This window comes from Amblyraja radiata, chromosome 5 (assembly GCF_010909765.2).
Source record: "Amblyraja radiata isolate CabotCenter1 chromosome 5, sAmbRad1.1.pri, whole genome shotgun sequence".
Taxonomy (NCBI): domain Eukaryota; kingdom Metazoa; phylum Chordata; class Chondrichthyes; order Rajiformes; family Rajidae; genus Amblyraja; species Amblyraja radiata.
This window is the reverse complement of record NC_045960.1, coordinates 89,779,803-89,807,744: the sequence shown is the minus strand read 5'-3', so window position 1 is coordinate 89,807,744 and position 27,942 is coordinate 89,779,803. Positions and strand designations below refer to the sequence as shown.

The 27,942-nt window shown below is 41.9% G+C and overlaps 1 protein-coding gene across 1 annotated transcript in view; it reads left to right on the top strand.

Annotated features, from left to right (window-relative positions):
- Positions 1 to 26,674, top strand: part of hmgcll1 (3-hydroxymethyl-3-methylglutaryl-CoA lyase like 1) — an 89,351-nt gene extending 62,677 nt beyond the window's left edge. Inside the window, exons 8-9 of the mRNA XM_033021706.1 lie at positions 16,767 to 16,892; positions 25,979 to 26,674. Of these exons, the coding sequence (XP_032877597.1) occupies positions 16,767 to 16,892; positions 25,979 to 26,086 (234 nt within the window). The 3' untranslated portion in view covers positions 26,087 to 26,674. The remainder of the gene's footprint in view (positions 1 to 16,766; positions 16,893 to 25,978) is intronic.
- The last annotated feature ends 1,268 nt before the right edge of the window (positions 26,675 to 27,942 follow it).

Here is a 27,942-nt window from a genome sequence, read left to right as displayed (position 1 = left end):
ATTTTGGCGAGCCCAAGGTTCCCAGCCAAGGTCTGTAGATCATAGAAATATAAATAAAGTCTATTATAGACTTTATATATCTATGGTAGAATGGAAAGTAATCAAAATGTGCGCTTAAAAAGTGCCTGTGAGTTAATGGACCAAACAGATCTAAGCTACATTTTAATATAAAATTGCATACATGTAAGCCTACAAGTAACAAACAAAATGTGTAGCTCACCTCCGAAAAGTACATAGTTACAATACCACTTGTTTTAGTGACTGAAATTAAAAAAAAGTAATTTAATTATCTAGATCCCGGTAAACCAATAACCATTGGCAAAAAAACAGTCCAGGCATTAAATTTTAGGCTTCAGCCCCATCCTACCCTTTGGGCTTCTACCCCATCCTAACTTAGTTGTGTGTGTGTGTTAGTTGTCTGTGCGTGATGTGTGTGTGTTAGTTATCTGTGCGTTATGTGTGTGTGTGTGGAAGGTGAGAAGGGAGGGAGGGAGAGAAGGGAGGAAGGAGAGAATGGAGGGAGGGAAGTAGAGAAAGAAGGGAGCGTTGCTCCAAACCCCGGCCCGGCCCTCCCTGTATTGTTCACCGCGTCTCCCCGGGGAGAGAGAGGGGTGGAGCCGGGGCTGCGTGCGTGAAGCACGGCGACTGGAGGGGCGGGAGCGCTGCCCCAGGACAGTGAGGGAACGACCCACCTCCCCCTCTCCATTCCCCTTCACACCCCCTCCCCGTCTACCTCTTTCTTCCCCCTCCACCTCTCTACTTTCTCTCCACCCCTCTCTCCCCCCTCCACCCGGGGTAGATCTACCTGAGCCGAGAGTAGATTACTCTAGCACGGGGCCCCCTTAGGCGCGGGGCCCAATTGGGAGCAATTCATCCAATTGGCTTAAGGCCGGCCCTGGTCTCACCTTTTGATTCTTTTCATCTGCCATCTAAAATAGTCCGAAGGCAATGAGAGGAAAATCCTGCGTAAAAAAATTGACAGAGTTAATATTACTTTGGTTGTTTGATTTATGTACATTTAACATTTGGTACAGAGTTGAGAAAATTATGCCTACCTGATCCCCGAGTATAACTTCTGCGTTAAAATTATTATTAATGGTTAGTGAGATTGTTTTAGCCTGTGAACGTTTTAACCAGTGAATGAAATCTCATATGTGGGCTGCTTATGCAGTATATATATATATATATATATATATGAGGTTGGTCTTGGAAGCTTGCAGTTAATTAACACTGCCATCTGCTGTTTTATTTCAGCAGCTGATATCCACCAAGAGAAAATGAAATTTCGAGCCTCCAGTCCATTTAGTTCCAGTGCAATGTTTCTCAACTTAAAAGACAGACCAGTTATTCCGGTTTTGGTTCAATCTATGGGTTTCATTTTTAATAATGGGCAAAGCTAACTCCTTTTACTTCACTCATTTTCAGGTTAGCTGAAGAGCAGACATTCAGATATCTTCACAAGGCATCCAAGACATAGGACATAGAACATAGCACAGGAATAGGCCCTTTGGCCCACAATGTCCATGCAAAACTTGATGGCAAACTAAACTAATCTAATTTTCCTGATGAGATTACATATAAATGAGGCGACACAGTGGAGCAGCGGTAGAGTTGCTGCCTTACAGCGGGTTCGATCCTGATTACGGGAGCCTGTCTGTACGGGGTTTGTACGTTCTCATCATGACCTGCGTGGGTTTTCTCAGAGATCTTCAGTTTCCTCCCACACTCCAAACACGTACAGGTTTGCTTGGTGTAAATGAAAAATCGTCTCTAGTGTGTGTAGGATGGTGTTAGTGTGCAGGGATCGCAGGTCGTTGCGGATTCGGTGGGCCGATGGGCCTGTATTGGTGCTGTTTCTCTAAACTAAACTAAACTACTGTACCTGTCCCTCTATTCTCTGCATCTAATAATCTCTTAAACACTACTATTGTATCTGCCTCTGCCACCATCACTGGTAACATGTTCCAGGCACGCACCACTCGGTGTATCAAAATACCTGCCCAGTACATCTCTTTCAAAATTTGCTCTTCTCATCTTAAAACTATGCCCTCTAGTCTTTGACACTTCCACCCTGGGGAAAAGGTTCTGGCATGCATGCAACCCAGAGTGGAATGGATTGTAAGCATTTGAAAGTCAAATGGTGCCACACAAGATATTCAACCAGCCAACAGTGGCTGCAGTTCCTTCTTACACTTTTGACAAGGTTTCCACATGAGGCAATCCATGGGAAGACATTATTTGACATCCACTGCACCTTCTCCTAGAGATTAGTTGCGTTATTCTGAGGCATACCATCACTGGGTACTAACAGAACACCGTGTTCTTAAAGTTCTGCCTCTTCTGCAAGAGCGCCATTTAAAGTGTTCTTGACCTGTGTTATATTCCAGACGGCAGAATGAAGAACAAGACTTACACATTGATTACCTGGATCACGAGAGAGAGATTTATTACCCAGCATTCCCTGCTTATGTTAAACACCAACTCATTAACATACACATATATATATGTGAATACAGTATACTGCTCTCCTTTTTTTGTATTAAATCTAAGTACTCGGTTACAATTTTGTTGTTGTGATACTTGATTTAAACCAGTGTTTATTTTACATATCTACACATTTTTGTTTTACTTATGCAGTGAGTTATTTAACTTACAAACCTAACCTGACTACTGGTTTACAGATCCTGCCTGATCGTCTAACAGTAACAGGTGTAACAGGTTTAGATGTTGACTCAACTGTACGCTTGTTTGGCTCTGTTTTAGTACCCTGACTTTGACCAGAGGAATCTGTTTCTTTGTCTGTACTAACTGAACTTTGTGTTTCAATTACAGTGGTCTCTTCCAACTCACTTTCAGATTAAAAACTCAGAGATTAGGACTTCATGCTCAGTTTTTGGTTCATCTTTGGCTGGAATCATTTGATCAACATGAACACTTTTGATCCTATCTCCAACTTCAACTAAGTATCTTTTTGTTCCACACACTTCCACTATTTTCCCAACATCCCATTTGGCTTGACTGGACTTGTTTGGAGGACTGAGAACACGAACTTGCTCATCTGGCTTGAAGTTCCTCTCCTTTTTGTGGAAGTCAAAATGGCATTTTTGACTTAACTGTTTTTGTTCAACTCTCAAGGCCAAATTGGGTTGAACTAGACTTAGGCAAATTCTTAGCCTTCTCTTCATCGACTTCTGCAGGTGAGTAACCCATTGCGTGTTGTGTGGTTCTGTACTTTAGCAAGAAACTAGCCAAACGATGCTTCATACTGTGCTTTGAACTACCCGGCAAAACCTATTTCTTGAGAGCATCTTTGACAATTCTAACAGACCTTTCCGGCGCCCCGTTAGAGGTTGGATGGTATGGGGGAACAAGTGTGCATGAACTCTTTGAACTGTTCTGAACTAAACTGAGGCTCGTTATCATAAACAAGTTCTTCCAGTAAACCATGGCGTGCAAAAACTGATCACAACTCATCTATGGTACACTCAGTAGTAGTGCTTGACCCCATATGCTTAACCTCAATCCGTTTGGAATGACTATCTACTAATACTACAAAGTGATCATTACCCTTTTCACAAAAATCTACATGAACTCTCTGAACTTACTTGCCATGACCAGGGTTGCAGTGGTGTTTTTGGTGGTTTACTCCGACAATTTTGGCAGACGCTACATTTGCTCACCAGTGACTCGATGTCACTGTCAATACCAGGCCAATACACAAAACTTCTGGCAATTGACTTCGTGCTTACTATGCCAGGATGTTCAGCATGAAGTTCATTCATAATTTTGTTTCTCAAAGATTCTGGTACAACCACTCTGTAACCCCACTGAATGCATCCCTGCTCACATGATAATTCATGGCGTCGATTATGGAAAGGCTTCAGCTCTGAGTTCAAAACTGAGTTCAATCCACTATCGATTTCAGTCCAAATGTTCAATGTCTGTTCAGCACAGTATCTTTCTCTGATTCTGCTGCATTTCTGTTGCAGTCACTGGAAAGTCATCATCTATTTGCAGTGTGTAGATTGAGTTCTCACTTCCCACGTCAGAGTTCTCATGGGGCAACCGGGATAACTACAACAGTGAACACTTGGAGCTTCTGTACTCAACCATGTAGTCATACTGGGACAGCAAAATTGCCCAGCGCTGCTTCCTTGATGCTGCCGTAGAAGGTATAGCTGACTTGGGACCAAGTATCACTAGTAGTGGCTTGTGATCATTCATTAGGATGAATGGTTTGCTGAGAAGAAACTGATGGAATTTCTTGATTCCGAACACGATGCTGAGTGCTTCCTTTTCTATCCGTGCATAATAGTACGATTAAACGAGAACTTACCAGTTTGAAGTTTGATCTTGGTTTTATGAGGAGTTACGATGAGCGATTACGAGAAGAAGGGCCGTCCGTCTGCGTGCGCGCCAATCTTCAAAGCAGCGGTGTTAAATCACAGATGAAAAGAAGACCTGAGAATAGTAAGATTGTGAAGAAACTAGAACTTCCAGGTGACCTTGATAGTATGAGGGTGGGAGCGGTGGGCACGTAATCGCTCATCGTAACTCCTCATAAAATCAAGATCAAACTTCAAACTGGTAAGTTCTCGTTTAATCTTACTATTTTACTTCGGAGTCACGTGAGTGACTACGTGAAGATTTCAAAGCTCTGTGATTTCATGCCGTGGAACGAGTCCATGCTTCACTCACTGCTTGAGTAGGCCAATCTGGCACTACCAATATGCCTGTGGCTTAGTCTTGCTTGATTTTGGTCAAGCATCGGTTTGTGAGACAAATTGGCGGAAAAGCATACATAAACATTCCTCCCCAATTGAGGGAGAAAGCATCCACTGCCTCTGCTCCTGGATCCAGCTCGCAGGACACATATCTGGGTAACTGATGGTTTAGTCTAGATGCGAACAGATCAATAACTGGTATGCCAAATCGTGTAGTTATTTCATTAAATACTGCCTGATTCAACATCCATTCTGTGTTATCATTAAACATTCGTGATCTAGCATCTGTCACCGTGTTATATCTACCTGGTAGATAGACCGCCGTAACCCAAATAGCCCTCTCGATACACCAGTGCCAAATGAGGTTTGACAATCTGTCGCAAGATACAGATTTTACACCACCCTTGTGATTGATAGATGCCACCGCTGTGGTGTTATCAATCTGAATTTGAACATGCACAAGTTGCATGTTGTTACAGAAAACCTTGAGCCCATATTGTGCCCCCAACAATTCTAGGTAATTGATTCCATGTTGTTGGGGAATACAGACTCCTGCTCATTCCATCTGTCCCCACAGCTCTTGACTGTGTTAGTGGCTCCCCATCCTTAGCCGCTTGCATCGGTTTGAAGAACCACCGATGGCTTTCGAGCAAGATTTCCCTTGAGCTGTCTCACGTTCGTTATCCACCATAGTTATTCAACAATGGCCTCTGTTGGCAATCCATAGGTTTGCCAATATGGCCTGCATGGAATCTGAGTGTTTGTTCCTTTGCTCGCTGTAAATTCTGGTAATGCAAAGGCCCGTAACGCACTGCTGGAAATGCAGCTACTATTTGCCAATTACACTCGCTGTTTGCCTGATAGATGGCTTGTATTTGACTATCAGGTCATAGCAGGCTTACTCAAATCTTGTTGTTTGCCCCTAGGCAAAGTCACCAACATATTTACTGTGTTTGATAGTAAATCCTAGGTAATCAATTACCCTTGTAGGTGTCAATTTTGATTGAACTGGATGGATGAGGTAACCAAGTCTTTTAAACAGGGTTTTGGTTTGCTTTGACTGATGCTTCTGCCAATTCTTGGTGACTGCAAAAATGAAAATGTCATCCAAATATGCCATGACTTTGAGGTTTTGAGACCTTAGTAGATCCAGAATTGGTTTCAGTAGTTTAGTCAATAGTCTAGGAGCTGATGTCAACCCATTTGGCAGAGCCATGTATTGCCATGATTGACCCATCCAGTTAAACTTCAAATATCTCCTGTTCTTTGTGAATAGACACCGAATAGTATGCATCTTTGAGGTCGATGCATGCCATGTGACCATTTTTGGAAACCAACTGTTGCTGTTCCAAAATTGTCCATTTTGAAAATGTTTATATTGCACATATGTTTGAGTTCCGTAAGATCCAGAATGATGCGGACCCTCCATCTTTTCTCTCTTTTGAGAAATATATTGGATATAAATTGGTGAGGTTCTGTATGTGACCTCTCAATGACATTTTGTCAGGTTGTTCCAATTTCCTCCTGTATATCCATTGTTTCTTGTTGAGAGAACACCTATGTGCGAAACTTTGAATGTGTTGTGGGTGGTGATGAATTCAAAATGAACTCAATTTTGAACCCTTCCGGGGACTTCCGGTGGCGCCATGCTCTGCTAGCAGTCGCAAATTTTCTAGCTCCGCTGAAAAAATCGCGTTTTTACGCGTTAAAATCGGGTCTGGAGGTCGGGACCATTTTAAAAAACTTACCGGAGCCTTGGGTCGCTGTGCTGATGACGTCATCAGTAAGCGCCGTGAATTTAACGGAGGGAAATGCATTTAAAATGAAAAACACGTCTCCAGGTCAGAGCCCACAGAGGAGAGTTACAAAACACCTGCTGAAGACTCAGAAACCTCAAGAAACTGCAGAACTGACCTCTGGAGTGGTCTCTGGAATGGCTACATGATCTAAGACTGAGACGGCCACAAAAGAGAAAACCGAAATGGAGGAGATAAAGAACTCGGTAAGAGATTTGAAAAATGACATTGCAGCTGGAAACTTAAACTTGATGGAAAACATGCAATCCATTAATGCCGGTAATGAAAAAATTCTTGCGGGCATTGGTGCTCTGCAAAAAAGAGTTGAGGATGTGCACGAAGAACTAACGGGGAGAATTAATAAGGTGGAGGAAGAGTCCACAAAGAAGTTTGAGGCTGTGCATGAAACTGTTGCCGCAAATGTAACTGCAGTGAAAGATATGGAAGTTGTTGTGGAAGAGATGGCCGGAGATATGCAGGCGATGAAGTTAGAATTAGACAGCCTCAAGAGCCAACTTACAAAAGTCTCTGATAAATGTGTTGACCTAGAAGCTCGCTCAAGACGTCAAAATATACGAATACGTGGAGTAAAAGAGGGAGCTGAGGGGGACAATGCCTGTGAGTTCACTGCCAATCTAATCAAACACGTACTCAAGCTACCTAAGGCACCTGTAATTGAAGTAGCACATCGACTACCCAGATTTAAACCAAGATCTCAAGGAGACCAAGCCTATCCACGACAGATCATAGTCAAACTTCGGGATATCTCAACAGTGGAAGAGCTGATGAAAAAAATTAAACACGGAGAGAAGATGATGTACAGAAATGATTCTATTAAACTCCTACGGGACTACCCTTACGAGATTGTGCAAAAGAGAAGAAAGTTCTCACAGACAAGAGAAGCTCTTTACGGTGTCAAGGATGTCATATGCGGAGTGTTTTATCCGGCCAGGATGCGTATTACTTTCAAGGGAGTTTCAAAAACATTCATTAATTCGGTAGAATCTCTTAAATATGCTCAATAAATCGTGGCCAGGGTAGGAACAAAAGAAGATTGATCACGCCACCAAGAGAACAAACTAATTTGCTTATTCCCCCAATGAGAATATTAGAAGAAAAGTGAAATAACACCAATCTTTAAAAAATTATTAAACGCAACAGATTTTCCACGAGACGTGTCTAGACATTATTATCTCCCCTCGAACATTGTGGAATCTAACTCAAGGACACTCTGTGTTCAAACGAGGAAAGACTGATAAACATGGGAGTGACGATCTGCTGAGCTGAAAGTGGAAAACATTACAAGGCTTACATAGTTTTACAAAATATAGTGAATTAATAATAATTAATAACTAACACTACTAATATAGAAACAGTAATGGAAACTGATAAAAATGCGTTGCCTGCTATATAACGCAGACAACACTGTAATCACATGTGTTCCGCAGCCCGAGTGGGGAGGGGAGGAGACTCAGGCACCTGGCATAATTCCAGGAGCCTGACTCTGGTTAACCCTTTCAGCGAACAGCTCACTATTAACAAAGCTAAAACCAATTATAAATAGTTAAAAGATAAAGAGTGAGGAATATATGTAATTGAATATATGATTAGATTTGATGTCGGAATGAAACATATATATATACTGCAACTGGGTGAAATAGAACTGATTTGGAAATGGTACCGACCCCCTAGGTTTAGGGTAATAAAGGCAGCGGGGCTAACCTCATAACATCTACGCCGGAAGCTGTATCGATGTCGAATCCCACAGACGAGTGGGACACTCACTACGGTGTCGAAAACTCAGACACTGTAAAATTACTTGATCTATTCATTTTTTTTTATCACAATATGTCACATCTATGTGTTTTTTTTCCAAGGACAATCGCAGAGGGGAACTACCAAAGAAGTCTATAATATAAACGCCCCCCAAATAACCAGAGTCCTGAGGTATGGATGCACCGCAATAAATAAGGTCATTAAAATTGGTAAAAATGCATGACGACAATCAAAAGAAAATGGGAGGAATCACACTATGTAGTTGGAATATAAGGGGTATTAATGAACCTATTAAAAGGGGCAAGATACTAGCTCAGTTGAAATCATACAACCGGACATTTCGTTTCTACAAGAAACGCATCTTAAACATCAAGATCAGACGAGACTGAGGGCGAACTGGATAGGCCAAACATTTCACTCTTCATTCACTTCCAAATCTAGAGGTACTGCAATCATTATTCGTAAAGGAATTCCATTTAAATCAAAGAATATTATATCAGATAAGGAAGGGAGATACCTTATAGTATCAGGAGAGATCAATACTACGCCAATTACGTTGGTAAACATATATGCGCCCAATTTTGATAACCCTCAAATTTTCAACAAAATTCTGAATATAATTGCAGAATTTAATTATCAAAATGTTATAATTGGAGGAGACTTTAACTGTGTTTTAGACCCTTATCTAGATAAATCGATGCAAAAACAAAAAGGTAATATGAAATCTAAAACCAGTGAACTCTTACATACATATATGAAAAACACAAATATAGCAGACGTTTGGAGGATTGCAAACCCGACGGGAAGGGATTATTCGTTTTATTCAACGGTACACAAAACATACTCACGTATAGACTATTTCCTAGTGGATACAAAATTAATTCCGCATACTATGAACCCTAAATACCACATTAATGCGATCTCAGACCACTCTCCGTTAACTTTTGTTTTAAAATTAGAAGGAATGTCTATGAATAAATCGTTCTGGAGGTTTAACTCGCAAATTTTAATAGACCCACAAGGGAGTATATATCTAAAAAAACAGATGGACTTATTTTTTGAGATAAATGATACACCAGATACATCCCCCACGCTATTATGGGAATCCTTCAAAGCATTTATTAGAGGAGTCATTATTTCATTTCAAGCTTTTCAAAATAAAAAGAATAAGAATGAACAAAGACATTTAGAAGAACAAATAAAACAATTAGATACAGATAATGCTAAAGATCCAACTATGGATAAACATAATAAAATTCTACTATTGAAATTCAAGCTAAATAAATTATTGTCAGAGAAAGTTATAACACTATTTCAAATTACAAAACAAGAACACTTCGAATTCGGGGACAAACCCCACAAACTTCTAGCACGCCAATTGAAAAAACGAGAAAAAGAGAATGCAATACTAAAGATTAAATCAGATAGAGGGGAATTATTAACACTACCCAAGGATATCAATAAAAGATTTGCTCAATTTTACCAGAATCTATACACATCTAAAACGTCAATAGACAATAATAAAGTTTCAGAATTTCTGGAAATTTGTAACCTCCCACAATTAGAATTGAGGGAACAAGAGGAACTGGGAGCACAAATTACTTCTAAGGAGATAGAAGACACAATAAACACACTAAAGAACGGAAAAACACCAGGACCAGACGGATTCAGTAATGAATTTTATAAAGCCTTTTACGACATAGTTACCCCACGATTACAGAAAATGTATACATATGCTTTTAAAGAGCAAAGCTTACCTGAAACATTAGCAGAATCAACGATCACATTAATACTTAAAAAAGATAAAAATATAGAAGAACCAGGATCATATAGAGCTATTGCTTTGTTAAATACGGATCAAAAAATAATAGCGAAAACACTAGCCAGAAGACTAAGCAGGTATGTTAGTAGACTAATAAATGAGGATCAAACAGGATTTATACCTAAGAGACACTCATTCAATAATTTGAGACGCTTGCTTAACATAATGCACTCACATAAATTCCATGACCAAGAGTTATCTATCATCTCACTGGACGCAGAAAAAGCATTTGATCAAGTAGAATGGGATTATATGATTAAAGTATTGCAAAAATTCCAATTGGGAGAGAACTTCATCGCATGGATAAAACTATTATATAACAAACCTACGGCTAGAATACTAACTAATAATATACTATCCTCGAAATTTGAACTATCAAGGGGCAATAGACAAGGATGTTCACTATCACCGCTGTCATTTGCTCTGGTAATTGAACCCCTTGCTGAAAAAATAAGAACACACCCGGATATTTATGGTTATAATACAAAATATTCAAATAACAAAATATCCTTATACGCCGATGATGTACTATTGTACATCACAAAACCACAAATTAGTATACCAAACATATTAAATTTAATTGAGGACTTTGGATCCTTCTCAGGATATAGAATAAATTGGAACAAAAGTGAAATTATGTCGATAAAACCAAAAGACTCAACACACCTCCGGAAATTCCCCTTTAAAATAGCCACAGAAAAATTCAAATATTTGGGAATTGAAATTACTAGAAACTACCATGATATGTTTAAAGCCAATTATAATCCCTTACTTAAGAAACTAAATAATTTGATTAAATTCTGGAAAACACTTCCGATGTCCCTAATAGGCAGAATAAACGCTATAAAAATGATCTTTTTACCACAAATCCTATACCTATTTCAATCAATACCTATATATCTCCCAAAAAAGTTTTTCAAAAAATTGGACTCAGACATTACAAATTTTATATGGGATTATAAATCCCATAGAATACAAAGAGCACACCTTAATAAACTAAAAGAGTTGGGGGGTCTAGCGCTCCCTAATTTTATGTATTATAATTGGGCAGTAAATATTAAAAATATGATTCACCTGCTGGACAATTCTGCCCAGCAGGTGGACTGGATTGTAATGGAAAGAGAGGACTGCTCTCCGTGTAATATAGGAGCGACTCTCCTCTCACCAATACATCTGAATAACAAAAATTATAATAAAAATCCAATTATACATAGCACAATTAGAACATGGAAACAAATAAAACAGAATCTAAAATTAAAAAACCTATCTCTTTTAATACCAATAGTTAATAACCCATCGTTTAAACCATCAATTATAGACAAATCATTTATACAATGGGAAGGAATGGGAATCAAAACGCTCGAAGATCTGTATGAATTGGGAAAATTACTATCATTTCAACAACTACAACTGAAATATAATTTGAAAAATAATCAATATTTTAAATATCTTCAAATTCGTGATTATCTGAAAAAATATACAAAAGACTATCATAATATGCCTACCGACTTACTGGATGAAGCAATGAAGACAAAGGCGGAATCAGCTAATCTAATATCGTACCTATATAACATCATCTTAAACATAGAAATACTCACAACTGATGGAATTAGAAGAGACTGGGAACAAGAATTAGCTATAAAAATTTCAAAAGAGAGCTGGGATAATCACTTACTACAGGTGCATAAATGTTCGATCAACGTACGACATACTCTCATCGAATTCAAAACATTACATAGACTATACTATTCAAAAACTAAAATATATAAACTCTTCCCTAATGTCTCACCCATCTGTGATAAATGTCTGTGTCAAGAAGCTACCATAGCGCATTCTTTTGTTTTTTGTACAAAAATCCAAAAATTCTGGTATGAAATATTTGATATCTTTACAAAATTAATCAAAATAAAACTGGTACCAAAACCAGAATGGATCATTTTTGGAATATCGGAAGGTAACCCTGAACTAAACGTGTTTCAGAAGAATTTACTCAATTACGGGCTAATAATGGGAAAAAAGCTCATACTTAAATTCTGGAAAAATGCGCCCACACCAACAATAAAAATGTGGATATCAAATATGTTTGAAACACTACATCTGGAAGAGATGAGATTCCTCTTAGCAGGCAAAGCAGACCAATTCCAAAAGACGTGGTCTACGTTTTTGGAACTATTACAAGCATGAGGTGCAGTAGTAATCTTAAAAACAAATAAATAAATAAATGGTGCCAGGATCTGGCAACGGGGGGTAAAACAACAAAAACAGACTTGGTTGGTAGTCCCCTTTCTGCGGAGTTTAATGTTATAATAGAGCGATTGTTTCTCCTTTCTTTTTCCTTCTTTTCTAGGGTCTACTTTCTTTCTTTACTTCCTTCTCTAACTTCTTTTCTAAGGGGCTTTCTTTTCTCAACACTCTCTTGCACCTTCACGACTCTTGCGCACTTTCCTTACTTCCTTTACTTCTATCTTTTTCTTAAAGCTCAAAAAATGAAGCGGTACAAAAAATGTATTAAGACATATGTGTTGTGTATTATTGTAACTTACCGTACTTCTAATAAAAATAATTTAAAAAAAATTAAAATTAAAATTAAAAAATTTTAAAAAAATTTGAACCCTTCCATACTGTGCAGTACAAACGGATCCATTGTGACCCAACACCATTCTTTCAAAATATATTTTAACCTTCCTCCCATCAATATGTGAGACGTGTCTGGGGTGTTCCCTAAGGAACTGGTTTGACTTACAGGTACCTCTGACATTACTGGCGATATGGCGCTGGTTTTCGTTCACGAGGTTTTGGAGGTTGAACTGGTGGTTGTTCTCTCCTCATCCTCGATGTGGGCCGGCTGGGCCCTGCCCCTAAAAAAAAAACCTTGACTCCGGTGTGGGTCTTCCTCCAGTGCCTGGCCCTCTAGGCGTAAAAAGCCGAGAGCTATAAGGATGCATCCTTGTCGATTAACCCTTTTGGGTAACCTGACCTCTGGTTATTAGGTGGATCGTTCTTGCCTCGTTGTCCAGATCCCGTACCGGTCTCGGCAGGTCTTCCCCGAACAGGTAGTTTGCGAGCTGGACATTGCTGGCTTTACACAGGACAGCGAACTTCGAGTTAATCGATGGTTTGATTGCATTCTTCCGAATACAATTTCTCTCAAAGTGGGCATAACACAATAGTGCCATTGTGTCCTGTTCTCTGTCAGTGAGGAGTCCATCTTCCACTCCTCCTGCAAATGATGTGATCCCAGACCCCAGTAGGTTTAATACCTTTTGGAATTTTACTTCTTGGTTTAGGATGATAGGTCCAATCTGTCCCCAGATGACATGGTTCACTGCTTGGACCTTCAGGGAAGCACAGTAGCTGGTGGGGGGTACCTGTTCGTGGTTCCTTCCATGGCCAGGTCTTAAAGTTGATGGGATGCTAGGTAATTGATATTATTAGCTAGAACTTCATCCAGGGAAGCACCAAGTGGTGTTGTGATAGCAAACCTGGATGATGGCAGAGGTACTTCTTCTGCTAGTCCCTGGGAAGGCCCCCCCCCCCCCCCCTGTGCTTTTGTACTCTGACTCAGAGTGGTTTCTTCCATATCTAATTCCCCTTCAAGGGGGGAAGACATTGTGCTGCCCCAAGTGTGAGGCTCCTGGCACGGTCTGCTGTAGAGACCCATGCTGATACTGCTCCCTCCTTCAGAGCAGATCATTGTGGAGCAACTTCTCCATAAGTTGCTCCATGTGGGAGAGTCGTCCTCGGACGCTCTCCGTTGAGGGAGGGTATGCCTCTTCCCCTGACTCATCAGAGTCAACGGGTCTGTCAGACTTGCGGGTGGCTTTACATCCCGCCAGGACCACCACGGAGCTTTCCCGCACCAAGTCTGCTGCGGCCGGTTCTGCTGCCGGCGGTAATGTCGGGAACAAAACCTTCGCCCGCTACTGGCAATGCTGCGGTCTTCAGCAGCCGACTTCCCCGCGGACCGTCTCCTCGACTTCTGGGCTCGGAAATTACAAACAGCTTCAAGCCCGACAAGAAACGCAGGTAAGTAGTTCAACTTGGTTGATTGTGACTTTGTAGTCACCACATAGTCGAACAGTTTTGTCGGCCTTGGGTACGACCCCAATTGGCGTTGCCCAGTTACTCTGGTCTGTCTTCACAAGTACTCCATTCTGCTCTAACCTGTCAAGTTCTTCCTCCACTTGTTGCTTTAGTGCATATGGTACAGGTCTTGGTCGACAATACACAGGTCTCACATCTTGCTTAAGTCGAATGTGTGCAGAGTACCTTGTTATTCCCGTGTAACTGTCAGCAAATATTGCTGCATGTTTGCTTATGACGTTTTCAAGATTGGACAAATCGATGCTGAAAATGTTCTTCCAGTCTAACTCTATTCTATTCAGCCTATCCTTTCCAAGGAGGGTTGGTTTATTTCTGTAGCTGGCCACTATGATAGACAGTGTTACTGACTGACCATTATGCTGAACTTTACAGTTCATTTGTCCGCATGTCTCCAAAACTTCACCCGAGTAGGGTCTCAGCTTGACCTTACTCTCAAACAATGGTGTCTTTGGGAACTTTGTTTCGTACAGGTCTTTGCTCATGACCGAACAATCTGCTGCCGTGTCAATACATATATCGATTAACTGTTCATTAATCAATAATTTTGTTCGAAAGTCCTTGCCTTAGCTGATTGTAGGCTTATCGATGTTGGGTGCATAAATGGTGTACAACCCAAGTTAATTCCCATCTGAGTTCATCTCCAAGTTGTGAACTACTTTCTGGTGTTGTCGCTTGTTTCCCGCAGATTGTTGGTTTCCTGTTTTAAGCTTAACCCGACATGCTCAGGCGATATGGCTTTACTTCTGGCAGTTATAGCACTTGGCCATTTTGAACTGACAAAATTGGGATGAGTGATTACAGTTGCAACGATAACAACTGGCTGAAATCGGCTCCCCGCCATACTTTGGTTTTGTTTTAGCGCCTCTTGGTTTGACCATAGTGACTGTAAACGGCCACTGCAATCCGTGGTGAACGAAACTCGCGAGCATTCTTTGATGTCATCTCCATTGTGGTAGCAATCTTGCATGCTTTCTCGAATGTAAGATCTGGAGTGTTCATGAGTTTGGACTGAATTCGTTCATCCACTAGACCACAAACAAATCTGTTGTGTAGTGCGCATCCGAAAAAGGTTCCAAAGTTACAATGGAAAGTTAAGTTTTTCAAAGCAACAATGTACTCATTGTTTGTCTCATTCTGCTTCTGGTTTCTAGTGCCAAATCTATAGCTTTCTGCAATTTCCAGAGGCTTTGGGTTGAAGTGCTCCTCCAACTTCTTCATAATGTAATTGAATGGCACGTCTTTTGCCTTTATGGGCGCAAGGAGATTCACGAGTGTGCCGTACACTTCAGGACCGATCTCCGTGAACAGAATCGCTTTCATGCATTCGCAAACGGCCTTATATGTTTCAGTCACTATCTCTCCTTCACTGCTAATCTCCATTATGTTGTTTGCCATGAAAAACATGTTTGTTCTCTCCATGTAGGAGCTGAATGGCTCTCTACTCTTGTTGAAAGTGCCAAGGTTTCCGATGTAGCCCGTGGACTCCGCCATCGTGTCATTCTCTTTTTTTTTAAGTCCGTTCAAAAACCCCGATTTCCTGTCCTTTCTGTTGTATTAATTCACCTGAAACTTAGCTGTACAAAGGCTATTCAGCTTGAGGAACTCGACAAAAAAAACTCATTTTAAAATCCTATACAATCCCAAGGACGCCATCTTGCCACGTAGACTCAACATAGAGATAGCCTGACAAACTCTCGACGATTTGTACAGCTGCTGTTTTAAATTACAGTCCCCTGCACAGAAGGATCTGCGGCCTATCGTGTACAGTTCGCAAACAACTGCGTCACAGCTCCGTATTTGCTGTTTAAAATGTTAAACAATACTGCATGTTGCAAAACAGTTCTGCACTATATTTAAAGGATGATTTCACAAACTCTATCCCATCCTCGTGGCCAATTTTGTTATAATCCAGACGGCAGAATGAAGAACAAGACTTACAGACTGATTGCCTGGATCACGAGAGAGAGATTTATTACCCAGCATTCCCTGCTTATATTGAACACCAACTCATTAACATACACATGAATATGTATGAATATATCACACTCTGGATCAACCCCGTTGATTTTATTTTAACTTACCCACCAAAATGGTGCAGACCACCTGCATTGTCCTAATAGAGACAATGTAGGAGAGATATGGAGTGCTGTGGAGGCAGTTCTAGAGAGCCAACCTGCGGTCGGTCATTAGGCAACAAAATGTCGGCAATATTAATTTCTCTGGAATTAACTCTACCAATATAGTTTACAACATAGGGCACAATATGCTGGAGTAACTCAGCAGGATGACAGCATCTCTGGAGAACATGGATAGGTGACGTTTTGAGTCGGGACCCTTCCTCAGGTGATGGAGGGTCCCAATTTGAAACATTTTCAGTCTGAAGAAGGGTCCCGACCTGGAACATCAGCTATCCATGTCCTCCAGAGATGCTGTCTGGCATGCTGAGTTACTCCTGCAATTGGTGTCCTATTTTGTAAAGCAGCATCCACTGTTCCTTGTTTCTACATGTTTTACTATATGTTTGTACTCTATCTCTTTACACAGATGGGAATCAGTGTGGTGGATTGCTCTGTAGCTGGTCTTGGTGGCTGCCCTTACGCTGAAGGTGCCTCTGGCAATGTCTCCACAGAAGATGTGGTTTACATGCTGACTGGTTTGGGGATTCACACTGTAAGTTGATTCTCAGGTTACTCCTTCATCACTTCTTCTGAGAAGGTTTTAAAAGAGCAAATTTTGTCCTATAAGTGCAGTCAGGAGAAATATTTGTGGAAACAAAAAAGGATTGCTGATCCGTCAGGAGGACAGCTAATTTGCTTGAGCAGACTTCCAACAGGCCAGAAGGATGCACGTTGCAATGGGCAGTAACCACAAACCTGTTCAGAGTTCAGAAGTTGGATGAGATATTGAATTGAAAGATTCACTATAGAAACAGGCTCTTCAGCCCACTGAGGCCACACTGACCACCAATCACCCGTTTACACTTGTTCCATGTTATCTCACTTTCTCATCACTCTCTACACACGAGGGCCAGTTTTACAGGGGCCAATTAACCAACAAATCCACACGTCTTTGGGATGTGGGAGGAAATAGAGCACACGGAGGAAACCATGTGGTCACAGAGAGAACATGCAAACTCCATACAGACAGCACACAAGGTCAGCATTGTACCAGGGACTTTGGAATTTGAGGTCTCTAGCCTCTGGCCAACTTTGCCTTTTTACATGCCAGTTTGTTGGGAGCTGTTAGACTACTCACAACACTGCATGGAAGGCTTTATTTGCCATGAAGTGACTGTTAGAATGTCCAGCTGGGATGGGCAAAGGTCCTTTGAGGAGAGATTAATAGAACTGGGCTTTATTTCTCTGAAGTTTGGAAAATGAGAGGAGGTCCCTGTAGAACATCTTTGTGGGGTCGAGAGGGTAGGTGCAGATGTGATGCTTCTCAGAATAAGTTGGCAGCCATTCAGGATTCCATTACAGGGATGATGTGCAGGCTTTGGAGAGGATGCAGAGGAGGTTTACCAGAATGATGCCTGGATTAGAGGGTTTCAGCTAGAGAGAGGTTGGATAGAGTTGGATTGTTTTCTCTGGAACGTCAGAGGTTGAGAGGAGACTTGATTGAAGTATGTAAAATTATATGAGGCATAGATAGGGTAGCCAGTCTGAATATTTGTTCCCAGGGTGGAAATGTCCAACACTAGAGGGCATAGCTACAAGGTGAGAGGGGGAAAGCTTAATGATGTGTGTAGCAAGTTTGTTACACAAAGAGTAGTGGGGGCCTGAAATCCATTGCCAGGGTGGTGGTGGAGGCCGATAAGTGCCGTTTAAGAGACTTTTAAATAGGCGCATGGATATACAAGGAATATAGGGATATGGATCATGTAGAGGCAGATGAGATCAGTTTAACTTGGCATCATGTTTGGCACAAACATTGTGGGCCGAATGGCCCGTTCCTGTGCTGTATTGTTCTATGCTCTACTTTACGATGGGAAGTGCATGGTGAATATTTGAAATTCTTAACCCCATGTGGTGCGAGGCTCAGTGTGTGTGTGCCGGAAAGACAAGAAATCAACGTTTTTTTTAAGGTACACAAAAATGCTGGAGAAATTCAGCGGGTGAGGCAGCATCTATGGAGCGAAGGAATAGGTGACGTTTCGGGTCGAGACCCTTCTTCAGGCTGATGTGGGGGTGGGGTTATTAATGTTTTTTGATAATAAGGGATCAAAGATTATGGGGTTAGTAGTGGAAGGCTGAAGAAAGAGATCAGCCACATTCCTATTGAATGGCAGAGCAGGTATGAAGGGCTGAATGGACTACTCTTGTTCTTTATTGTTATGTGATAATATAGTGGTTAGTTTGTGTGTGCACAATTCTTGCCAAGAGTTTATCCAGTGCTTTATTTGTGAATGGTGCATGTGGACTGTTAAACGTATACTGGCACACAGAGAGTGGTGAATCTCTGGAATTCTCTGCCACAGAAGGTAGTTGAAGCCAGTTCATTGGCTATATTTAAGAGGGAGTTAGATGTGGACCTTGTGGCTAAGGGGATCAGGGGGTATAGAGAGAAGGCAGGGATGGGATACTGAGTTGGATGATAAGCCATGATCATATTGAATGGCGGTGCAGGCTCGAAGGGCCGAATGGCCTACTGCACCTAATTTCTGTTTCTATGTTTTTGTTTATAAAACAAAGCACTGTTGTTATCCAGCATATGGGGTAATATAGGTTAACATCACACCTAGCTCTTTCCTTACAAATAATAAGCCTTTGACAAACCTCGAAGATGGATTTATGCTGAGGCTTGGCAATCACCTGAAAATAAGAAGTTAAATGTCTCAGCTGAGACTGTACGGTGGTGCAGCAGTATAGTTGTTTCCTTACAGCACCAGAGACCCGAGTTCGATCCTGCCGACAGGTGCTGTCTGTATGGAGTTTGTACGTTCTCCCTGTGACCATGTGGGTTTTCTCCGAGTGCTCTGGACAGTCCACACTCCAAAGACGGACAGGCTTGTAGGTTAGTTGGCTTCGGTAAAATTGTAAATTGTCCCTAGTGTGTAAAATAGTGATCTATCGGGGAAGATGAGTGTCTTAATCGTTTGGGTTTGAATTTCTGAACATTGACAGATTAAAATGCAAATGGATACAATTTTGTAAGAATTATAATTAGATAAACTTCCATTAAATAGATTCAAACTTTCCTTAATATTTTTTATGTTTTTACTGGAAACGTATAGCATTTGTTGCTATATTATCCATTTTGGTGGCAAAAACAGGAAAGCAGACTATTATCTAAATGGTGGCCGACTAGGAAAAGGGGAGATGCAGCGAGACCTGGGTGTCATGGTACACCAGTCATTGAAAGTAGGCATGCAGGTGCAGCAGGCAGTGAAGAAAGCGAATGGTTATGTTAGCTTTCATAGCAAAAGGATTTGAGTATAGGAGCAGGGAGGTTCTACTGCAGTTGTACAGGGTCTTGGTGAGACCACACCTGGAGTATTGCGTACAGTTTTGGTCTCCAAATCTGAGGAAGGACATTATTGCCATAGAGGGAGTGCAGAGAAGGTTCACCAGACTGATTCTTGGGATGTCAGGACTGTCTTATGAAGAAAGACTGGATAGACTTGGTTTATACTCTCTAGAATTTAGGAGATTGAGAGGGGATCTTATAGAAACTTATAAAATTCTTAAGGGGTTGGACAGGCTAGATGCAGGAAGATTGCTCCCGATGTTGGGGAAGTCCAGGACAAGGGGTCACAGCTTAAGGATAAGGGGGAAATCCTTTAAAACCGAGATGAGAAGAACTTTTTTCACACAGAGAGTGGTGAATCTCTGGAACTCTCTGCCACAGAGGGTAGTCGAGGCCAGTTCATTGGCTATATTTAAGAGGGAGTTAGATGTGGCCCTTGTGGCTAAGGGGATCAGAGGGTATGGAGAGAAGGCAGGTACGGGATACTGAGTTGGATGATCAGTCATGATCATATTGAATGGTGGTGCAGGCTCGAAGGGCCGAATGGCCTACTCCTGCACCTAATTTCTATGTTTCTATGTTTCTATGTTGCATTAAGGACATTAAATTACAGATAACAGTCATAGTTTTTCTCTTGATCACATGCTTTCCTATATTAGGAAGCACTGTGAGTAATATTGTGATCTCTTTTACACCCCACGTCCTGGATAACTAACATCAAATGTTAAATTAGATGCTTCACTGAAATGTTTGACGTAGACCCTGTAACAAAATACTTCACAGATAATGCTTGCAAAGCTGCCATCAGCATTGTGCTGTGATAAGATGATGTCTTGTTGTTACTGAGTGATTTCCGGTTTGATTTGGGCTGCTTGAACATGGTTATACATGCTCCTTACTGACTTTGGATTTACAGGTTAACTTTCCAGCTTCCAGGAACCTCGCTCACCACAAGTCACACAACCCATTCCCAGTTGTACAAGACTTGGGTTAGGTCACACGTGGAATATTGTGCTCAGTCTAGGTCTTCTTACTATAGGAAGAATGCCATTAAGCGGGATAGAGTGCAGAAAAAATTTATGAGGATGCCAGGTCCCAGGCAATAGCAGGGCAGGTTGAGAAGGAATGGAAAAAAACATGCGTCAGACCTTCTTCACCAGCAGAGGCCCAGGCCCCAACTGGAGTTGGTTATTGTGTCTTTTGAGACAGTCACATAGAACCATAAATGCAGCAGGTCTTTGTTCAGCTGTAGTGGAGCTTTGGTGAGATAACCTGGAGCTGAAATCTCCTGAATTCAAAGTCGATGAACTGTTTATCCGCTTTCACCTCAAAAATAACACCATGTGATTAAATGTTTAAGAAGTGGCGGCGCTGCCCTAGCAGCTGTGGTTCGCCTGCAGTCCATTCGTCTTTTCCTTTTTGTTTTCTTTTTGTCCCGTTGTCACAGTTTATTTTCGGTTTATTTTAGTGTGTATGTGTGGGGGGTGGGAGAAACTTGTTCTAGTCTCTTCCTTCGGGCGGGATGCAACCTTTTCTTGTCGTATCCCCCGTCTCCGTCTGTGCTGAGGCCTAATCGCAGAGCTGGCGACCTCCAACTGGGACCGGCCTAGAGGCTCCGGAGGCAGAGCCAGCCAGGACTTACCAACGCGAGGCTGGCCGACTTCGGGGCTGTGGTGGCGTTGCAGCGGCGGCGACACGACTTCGGGGCTGTGGCAGCGTTGCGGCAGCGGCGACCTGACTTCGGAGCCTTGGAGGCTCGGCCGCGGGCCCAGTGGACGACATCGTCGGGAGCTCGCAGGTCCCAAGTTGGTGACCTGTTTTTCCGGAGCTCCCGCAACAACAGCTTCGTCCACTGGACTGGAGGGCGGCAGCTTCGGCAGCTTCGACCGCCCTGGGCCGCGGAGTTTTAACCGGCCCGTTCACGGAGCTCGGATTCAGCTGCGGGATTTACTTACCATCACCCGGTGGGGTCACAACATCGGAAGCCTGGATCGCCTCAACGCAGAGGGAGAACAAGGAAGGAAGAGGCTGGACTTTATGACTTTTGCCTTCCATCACAGTAAGGAGGGCCTGGTGGACTCATTGTGGTGGATGTTAAATCTGTGTTTATTGTGTGTTTTGTTATTTTATTCTATGTTATGACTGCAAGGCACGAAGTGTTTCGACCCGAAACGTTGCCTATTTCCTTCACTCCATAGATGCTGCCTCACCCGCTGAGTTTCTCCAGCATTTCTGCTTACCATGTGATTAAATACATTTGCTACAGTTACAATTGCAAAGTTCAATATTTGGAGGTAGACAAATGGTTTCAAACAGGCAGCACAGTAGCGTAGCGGTAGAATTGCTGCCTAACAGCGCCAGAGACTCGGGTTCGATCCTGACTACGGGTGCTGTCTGTACGGAGTTTAGATGTTCACCCTGTGAACATGTGGCTTTTCTCCGGATGCTCCCGTTTCCTCCCACATTCCAAGGACATGCAGGTTTGTTAGTTAATTGGCTTCTGCAAATTGTCCCTAGTGTGTAGGACAGAACTAATGTATGGGTGATCATTGGTCGACAGGGACTTGGTGGGCTGAAGGGCCTGTTTCCACGCTGTATCTTTAAATTAAACTAAACTCAACTAGAATTATGTATTTACAATAGGTACACATCTGATTGACAGGACACCTTTGTTAAGTAAAGATAGTTCACTTAAATTTTCTAAAAAGCTTCTGAGGCCTTATATAACAGTATCATGAGAGCTGATGGGGTAATAAATATGACTATAACCAGGCTTGATGTTCTGAATGGCAAAATAACCAGTCTGGAAACTTACTTGATGTCTATCAGAATGCTGTACAATAACTTAGCCCAAGTTGTTTGATGCCTGGTTTGATATAGAAATATTTTCTGGCCATTTGGCCAATGTACCTAAGAATGCCTTGTCATGCCAATTTCTGAACCGCGTTTCCTTAGTTGTCTCCCACTATGAGCGGGTAACCTGCTCCTTTCATTGACAGTGATGTTTGTGTAGGCAGCCATCTTTGTAATTTCAACACCAAACACAACTTATAGGTTGCATTTGAAACTAATTAGAGGGCTGGTTCTTGTTTATATGACATGTCTGCAGCACTATAAATCCTGAACATCGTACACCACCCTATACTGGCATTGGAGGGATGTTTAGAAGGATGTTGCCATAGCTGGAAAAAATTGTTTCTGGGGAGGGATTGTCTAGGTTGTTTTTTGTAGATCAGAGGAGACTGAGGAAGACTGAGTTGGAAGCCCTTTCATGGAACTGGTTTGCACATAATGCTTCATAATATACTGCTGTAGAAATTGGATTCGTCTGAGTAACAATTGTCTGGCCAGTTAGGACACATGGACTGTGTGGCCTCCTTTTGTGCTCCTATAATTCAGGGATTTCATTGCATTCTACCACATTATCTCCTACATTTTAATGTTGTAAAATCAATTTTGATATGTTATCTTATCAGTGCAGTCACAATGGGATTGGATTTGAATAGCTAATTGCATTCTGTCTGTTCCAAAGATTTTACAAACCTAGAAAAACACTTCGATAAATTTAATTTTGCAATCCTAAAGTTCAGAATTAAATGTGAAACAAAATAAGCTTCTGAGACCATTCTGAGTTGTACTGTTAATTTGTATTCAATATAGTAACGTCGCAGGTAGGTAGGGTGGTAAATAAGGATTTGGCTGCATAGGCCTTTATTAATTAGGATACCGAGTGTAGATGTTGGGATGTTATGTTACAGGTATACAAGCACTGGTGAGGCCACATTTAGGGTATTATGTTCAATTTGGGTCATTCTGCTATTGGAAGCATGTCATTAAGCGACCTGAGGACCTGAGCTATAGGGTGAGATTCCACTGGCTAGGAATTTGTTCCCAAGAGGCTGACAGGTGTATAGACAACTGTACAGTTCATCAATGGAGGGACACAAGCAGTGTACAGTTCATCAATGGAGGGAAGGTTGCAGCCAATAACCTTCTCTGCTGATCGGACGATTCGCTGCAGCCTCCAGGTGTCGTGCTTGGTGGCTGAGCTAAACCAGATCATGATGGAGAAGGTGAGAACAGACTCTACGATGGCCGTGTAAAATTGGACCATCATTGCCTGTGGCAGATTGTGCTTCCTCAGCTGCCGTAGGAAGTACATCCTCTATTGTGCCTTTTTGACTGTGGAGTCGATGGTAGGCCCCCACTTAAGGCCCTTGGAGATGATGGTTCCCAGGAACTTAAAAGACTCCACAGATGTGGCTGTGGTGTTGTTGATGGCGAGTGGGGTGAGGTGAGGGGGAGCTCTCCTAAAGTCTACAATCAATTCCACTGTTAAATGTAATAATTGTCCCTAGTGTGAGGAGGATAGTGTTTATGTGCAGGGATCGCTGGTCGGTGGGGACTCGGTGGGCTAAAGGGCCTGTTTCCGCACTGGATCTCTAAACTAACCCAAAACTAAAAATCTCTGTGAGTGACTCAGTGGCAACGTCGGAAGCATAAAGACAACCAGCGGTAAACTGGCAGCAGATCAAAGCAGAAGAGGTACTTTCAGTTCATCGAGCTGCCCTCAGAGCTCAGAAGCAGAGAACTTACATTTCAACCACTCACAAATGTCTTTCAATTCCTCTTAAATTAGCAGCCCTTGGAGAGCTCCTCCGAAGCACAGCAGCCCCACAGCAAGAGGGAGTTTGTATCTGCTCTCTCTGCAATGTTTACTGTTTCCATTCATGTGTTTCTTAAATGCAGCAACACTGGAAATGTCCCTCTCTCAGGGCAGCTTAACTGGCTGTGACATTACGTCTCCAGTTCTGTTCTTTCTCTCTCCCTCTGTATTATGACTGCAGGTTATCAGTCTTTGGCAAATGCCAGTTTTGCAGATGATGGTGTGTGGACCTCAGAACACCTTTGATCAACCTGCTGCCTGGAATGTGAACATGTAGGGGCATACCTAGAATGTCACCTCTGCCCTAAAAAAGGAGACTTGTTTGCCAGGCTAGTCTCATAGTTGGAGCTCGGCACAAGCATAGCATGGAAAAACAAAAGCAAGTTATGTTCAGAGCCCTTTGGCTCACTGAGTCCACGCCAACCAGCAATTTCCACAATGGTTCTATCCTTGGGCCAATTAACCTACATATCTGTACATGCAAAATGTACAGATATGTAGAAGCTCCTTCTTGATTAGTAAGGATGTCATGGGTTATGGGATGATGGCAAGAGAATGGGGTTGAGAGGGAAAGATAGATCAGCCATGATTGAATGGCGGAATGGCCTAATTCTGCTCCTAGAAACTACGAACATGAAATTTACCGAATAATGAAAGGCCTGAATAGAGTGGATGTGGAAAGAATGTTTCCACTAGTCAGAGAGTCTAGGACCAGAGGGAACAGCCTCAGAATAAAAGATGTACCTTTAGAAAGGAGTTGCTGCCAAGGCAACTGAAAATCTCCCAATGAGTTGAGTTGAGTCCACACCATTTGATTTGACAGCCTGCACTGCTTACAGAGTCAGGCCGGGGAGAGTTCCTGCCACGGGTACCATGTAATCCCGTGCTACCTGCTCCATGGTCGGATAGTCGGCGACTAAACCGTCTCCCCCACTTGCTTTGCCAGGTGAGGAGGGGGCTGTGGATCCCCAGCAGGACCAAAAACAAGACCTGTCAAAGGGCAGGTGAGCTCCTAGCGAGCCAACGGCCATCCACACTTCAGTAGAATTTGTGATCACTGTCGTACACGGCATTGTAAGGCACCGTGCCCATTAATGTTTTCAACGATGATGATGATGATGATGACTGCTTCCTGGCCCACTGGGGATTTGTAGATGGCAAGGTGCAGATGTGCAGGGTAAGAAGTCAGAGGTCACTCTGTCTGTGAAGCTGAGCATACCTGTGGTTGTTCTTTCAATCCTTCCCTTTGTCTGCAAAGCAATGAGATACTATACCAATTCCCAAAGCCCAGTCTGTGATTCCAAAACTTCATGGGAAAAATAACTTTTTTTTTGGTGAAGCAATAGAAACTATTTCACAGAGGCCCTTATAACCAAAAATACAAGGCTTTTATCTTTCACTTTGAAGTTAGAGAGGCAGATCTCTTGTGGGTGAGCCTCATATGGAATCCCGTGTTTGGTGTTCTGATAAAACTACGTATCTTCCTTTTCCTTTATCTTTCATTCCCGCTTAATAACTGCATTGATTTTTGCATTTACTTCCTAGTGCGTTAAAAAAAAAATAGCAAACCATATGTAGTTTGTAGCACTTCTTAAACATGATTTATTCATTTATCTTGCTCCAGGGAGTAGATTTATGCAAGTTAATGGAAGCTGGTCACTTCATCTGTGAAGCTCTCAACAGGAAGACCAACTCGAAAGTGGCTCAAGCTTGCTACAAGCCTTCACACTGACCTTTGAAATGGACTGAAGAGATTTTAAGTTGCAAGTACTTAAGCCATAGTATTGAATGTTAATATTGAATTCAATATTGCACTGGAATCCTCCTAATAATGTAATGTGCCATGGTGCAATACATCATAGCATTGCATTTTATGTGTGAATCCTCAAGTGAAACATGGATGACAGAACTAATCGTATTTGATGCTAGCATTTACATTCTGCAATATAGCATAGCATAGCTATGTCAAAAGTCAAAAGTGTTTCATTGTCATTCGGGCTGGAACAATTAAATTCTTACTGGTCAAGTGGTTTTGAGAACAGAGGAACAGGGGCAGAGTCAAACAGTTGACGTCTTTGGTTTTGCAGCTGAAAGGGCTCTGCTCACGAAGTTGGGTGGACCTCTGCCCGGTTACCTATGAAATTACAATCCGAGCATTTGGATGCGATACAGCCCAGTCTGAGATCCATCCCCACACTTAAAGTAGAGATCATTTAATCACTCACTTGTGCGTGAAGCAGGCACAGAATCCTGTTCAAATTTAATGTGGATTAGTCCAGATATTGAATGAATGAACTAAAGTTATACTGGGCAAAACACAAAGTCCTGGGTCAGGCAGCATCTGTAGAGGGAATGGGTAGATGATGTTTCAGATCAGGACCCTTCTTTAAATGTTCTGATCCGAAATATTGTCTGTCTATTCCCTCCACAGAGAACCTGCTGAGTTCCTGCAGCACTTTGTGTTTTTTTCAACTCTAGCACTCTACACTCCCTTGTTCGTCTAAAGTTATACTGTGATATGATGAGGAGATTTTGTATCCATTTTTTTTGACCACCAAGATGGCTAGAATCTCGTCACCGCATTTAACATAGAACAGAATGCCAAGTTAAATACATTCCGAATAAAAGAATGTACCTTTTGAATGGAGATGAGGAGCAATTTCTTCACCTAGAGGATGGCAAATCTTTGGAATTCCTTTACACATATGGCTGTGGAGGCTTAGTTATTGAGTATTTTTAAAGCGGACATTGATAGGTCCTTGATTAGTAAAGGCGTCAAAGGTTTACGGGGAGAAGGCAGGAGAATAGGGTTAAGAGGGAAAAGTAGATCAGCCATGATCGAATGGCAGAGCAGACTCAAAGGGGCAAATGGCCAAATTCTGCTCCAATGTCATAAGGTCTAAACTAATTTCCACTGCCTACACATTATCAATATCCTTCCATTCCCTGTATTTTCGTGTGTTTATCAAAAAGCCTCTAAAATGTCAACATTGGATCTGTGTCCACCACTCTTGGCCTTGGACCCCAAATGCCTCTGTATATCAATGCTGTTTAGGGTCATGCCATTAATTGTATATTCTCCCCTTACATTTGATCTTTCAAAGTGCAATACCTCACACTTGCTCACGTTAAACTCCATCTGCCATTACTCCGCCCATTTTTTGTAGCTGATCTATACCCCCCCACCCCACTCCCCTATATTCTTTGACTGCCATCCTCACAGTGCACGACCCAGCAATCTTGGTTTAATCTGCAAATTTACTAACCAACCCGTCTACGTTTACCCCCAATTAATTGATATATATCACAAACAGCAGCAGTCCCAATACAGACCCATGTGTAACTTCACTGGGCACTGACCTCCAACCTGAATATTGTCCTTCCACCACAACTCTCTAATTTCTGTCAGTAAGCCAGCTCTGAATTTGAACGACCATGTCACTGTTAATCCCGTGCATTTAAATCTTCTGGATCAGTCCACCATGGAGGTCTTTATCAAATGACATATTTTAGATTGGCGAAAAGCAGTGATCCATAGTGCTTTCAGGATGGTTATTGCTTTGTAAGTTGAATTTTAAGTTTAGTTTA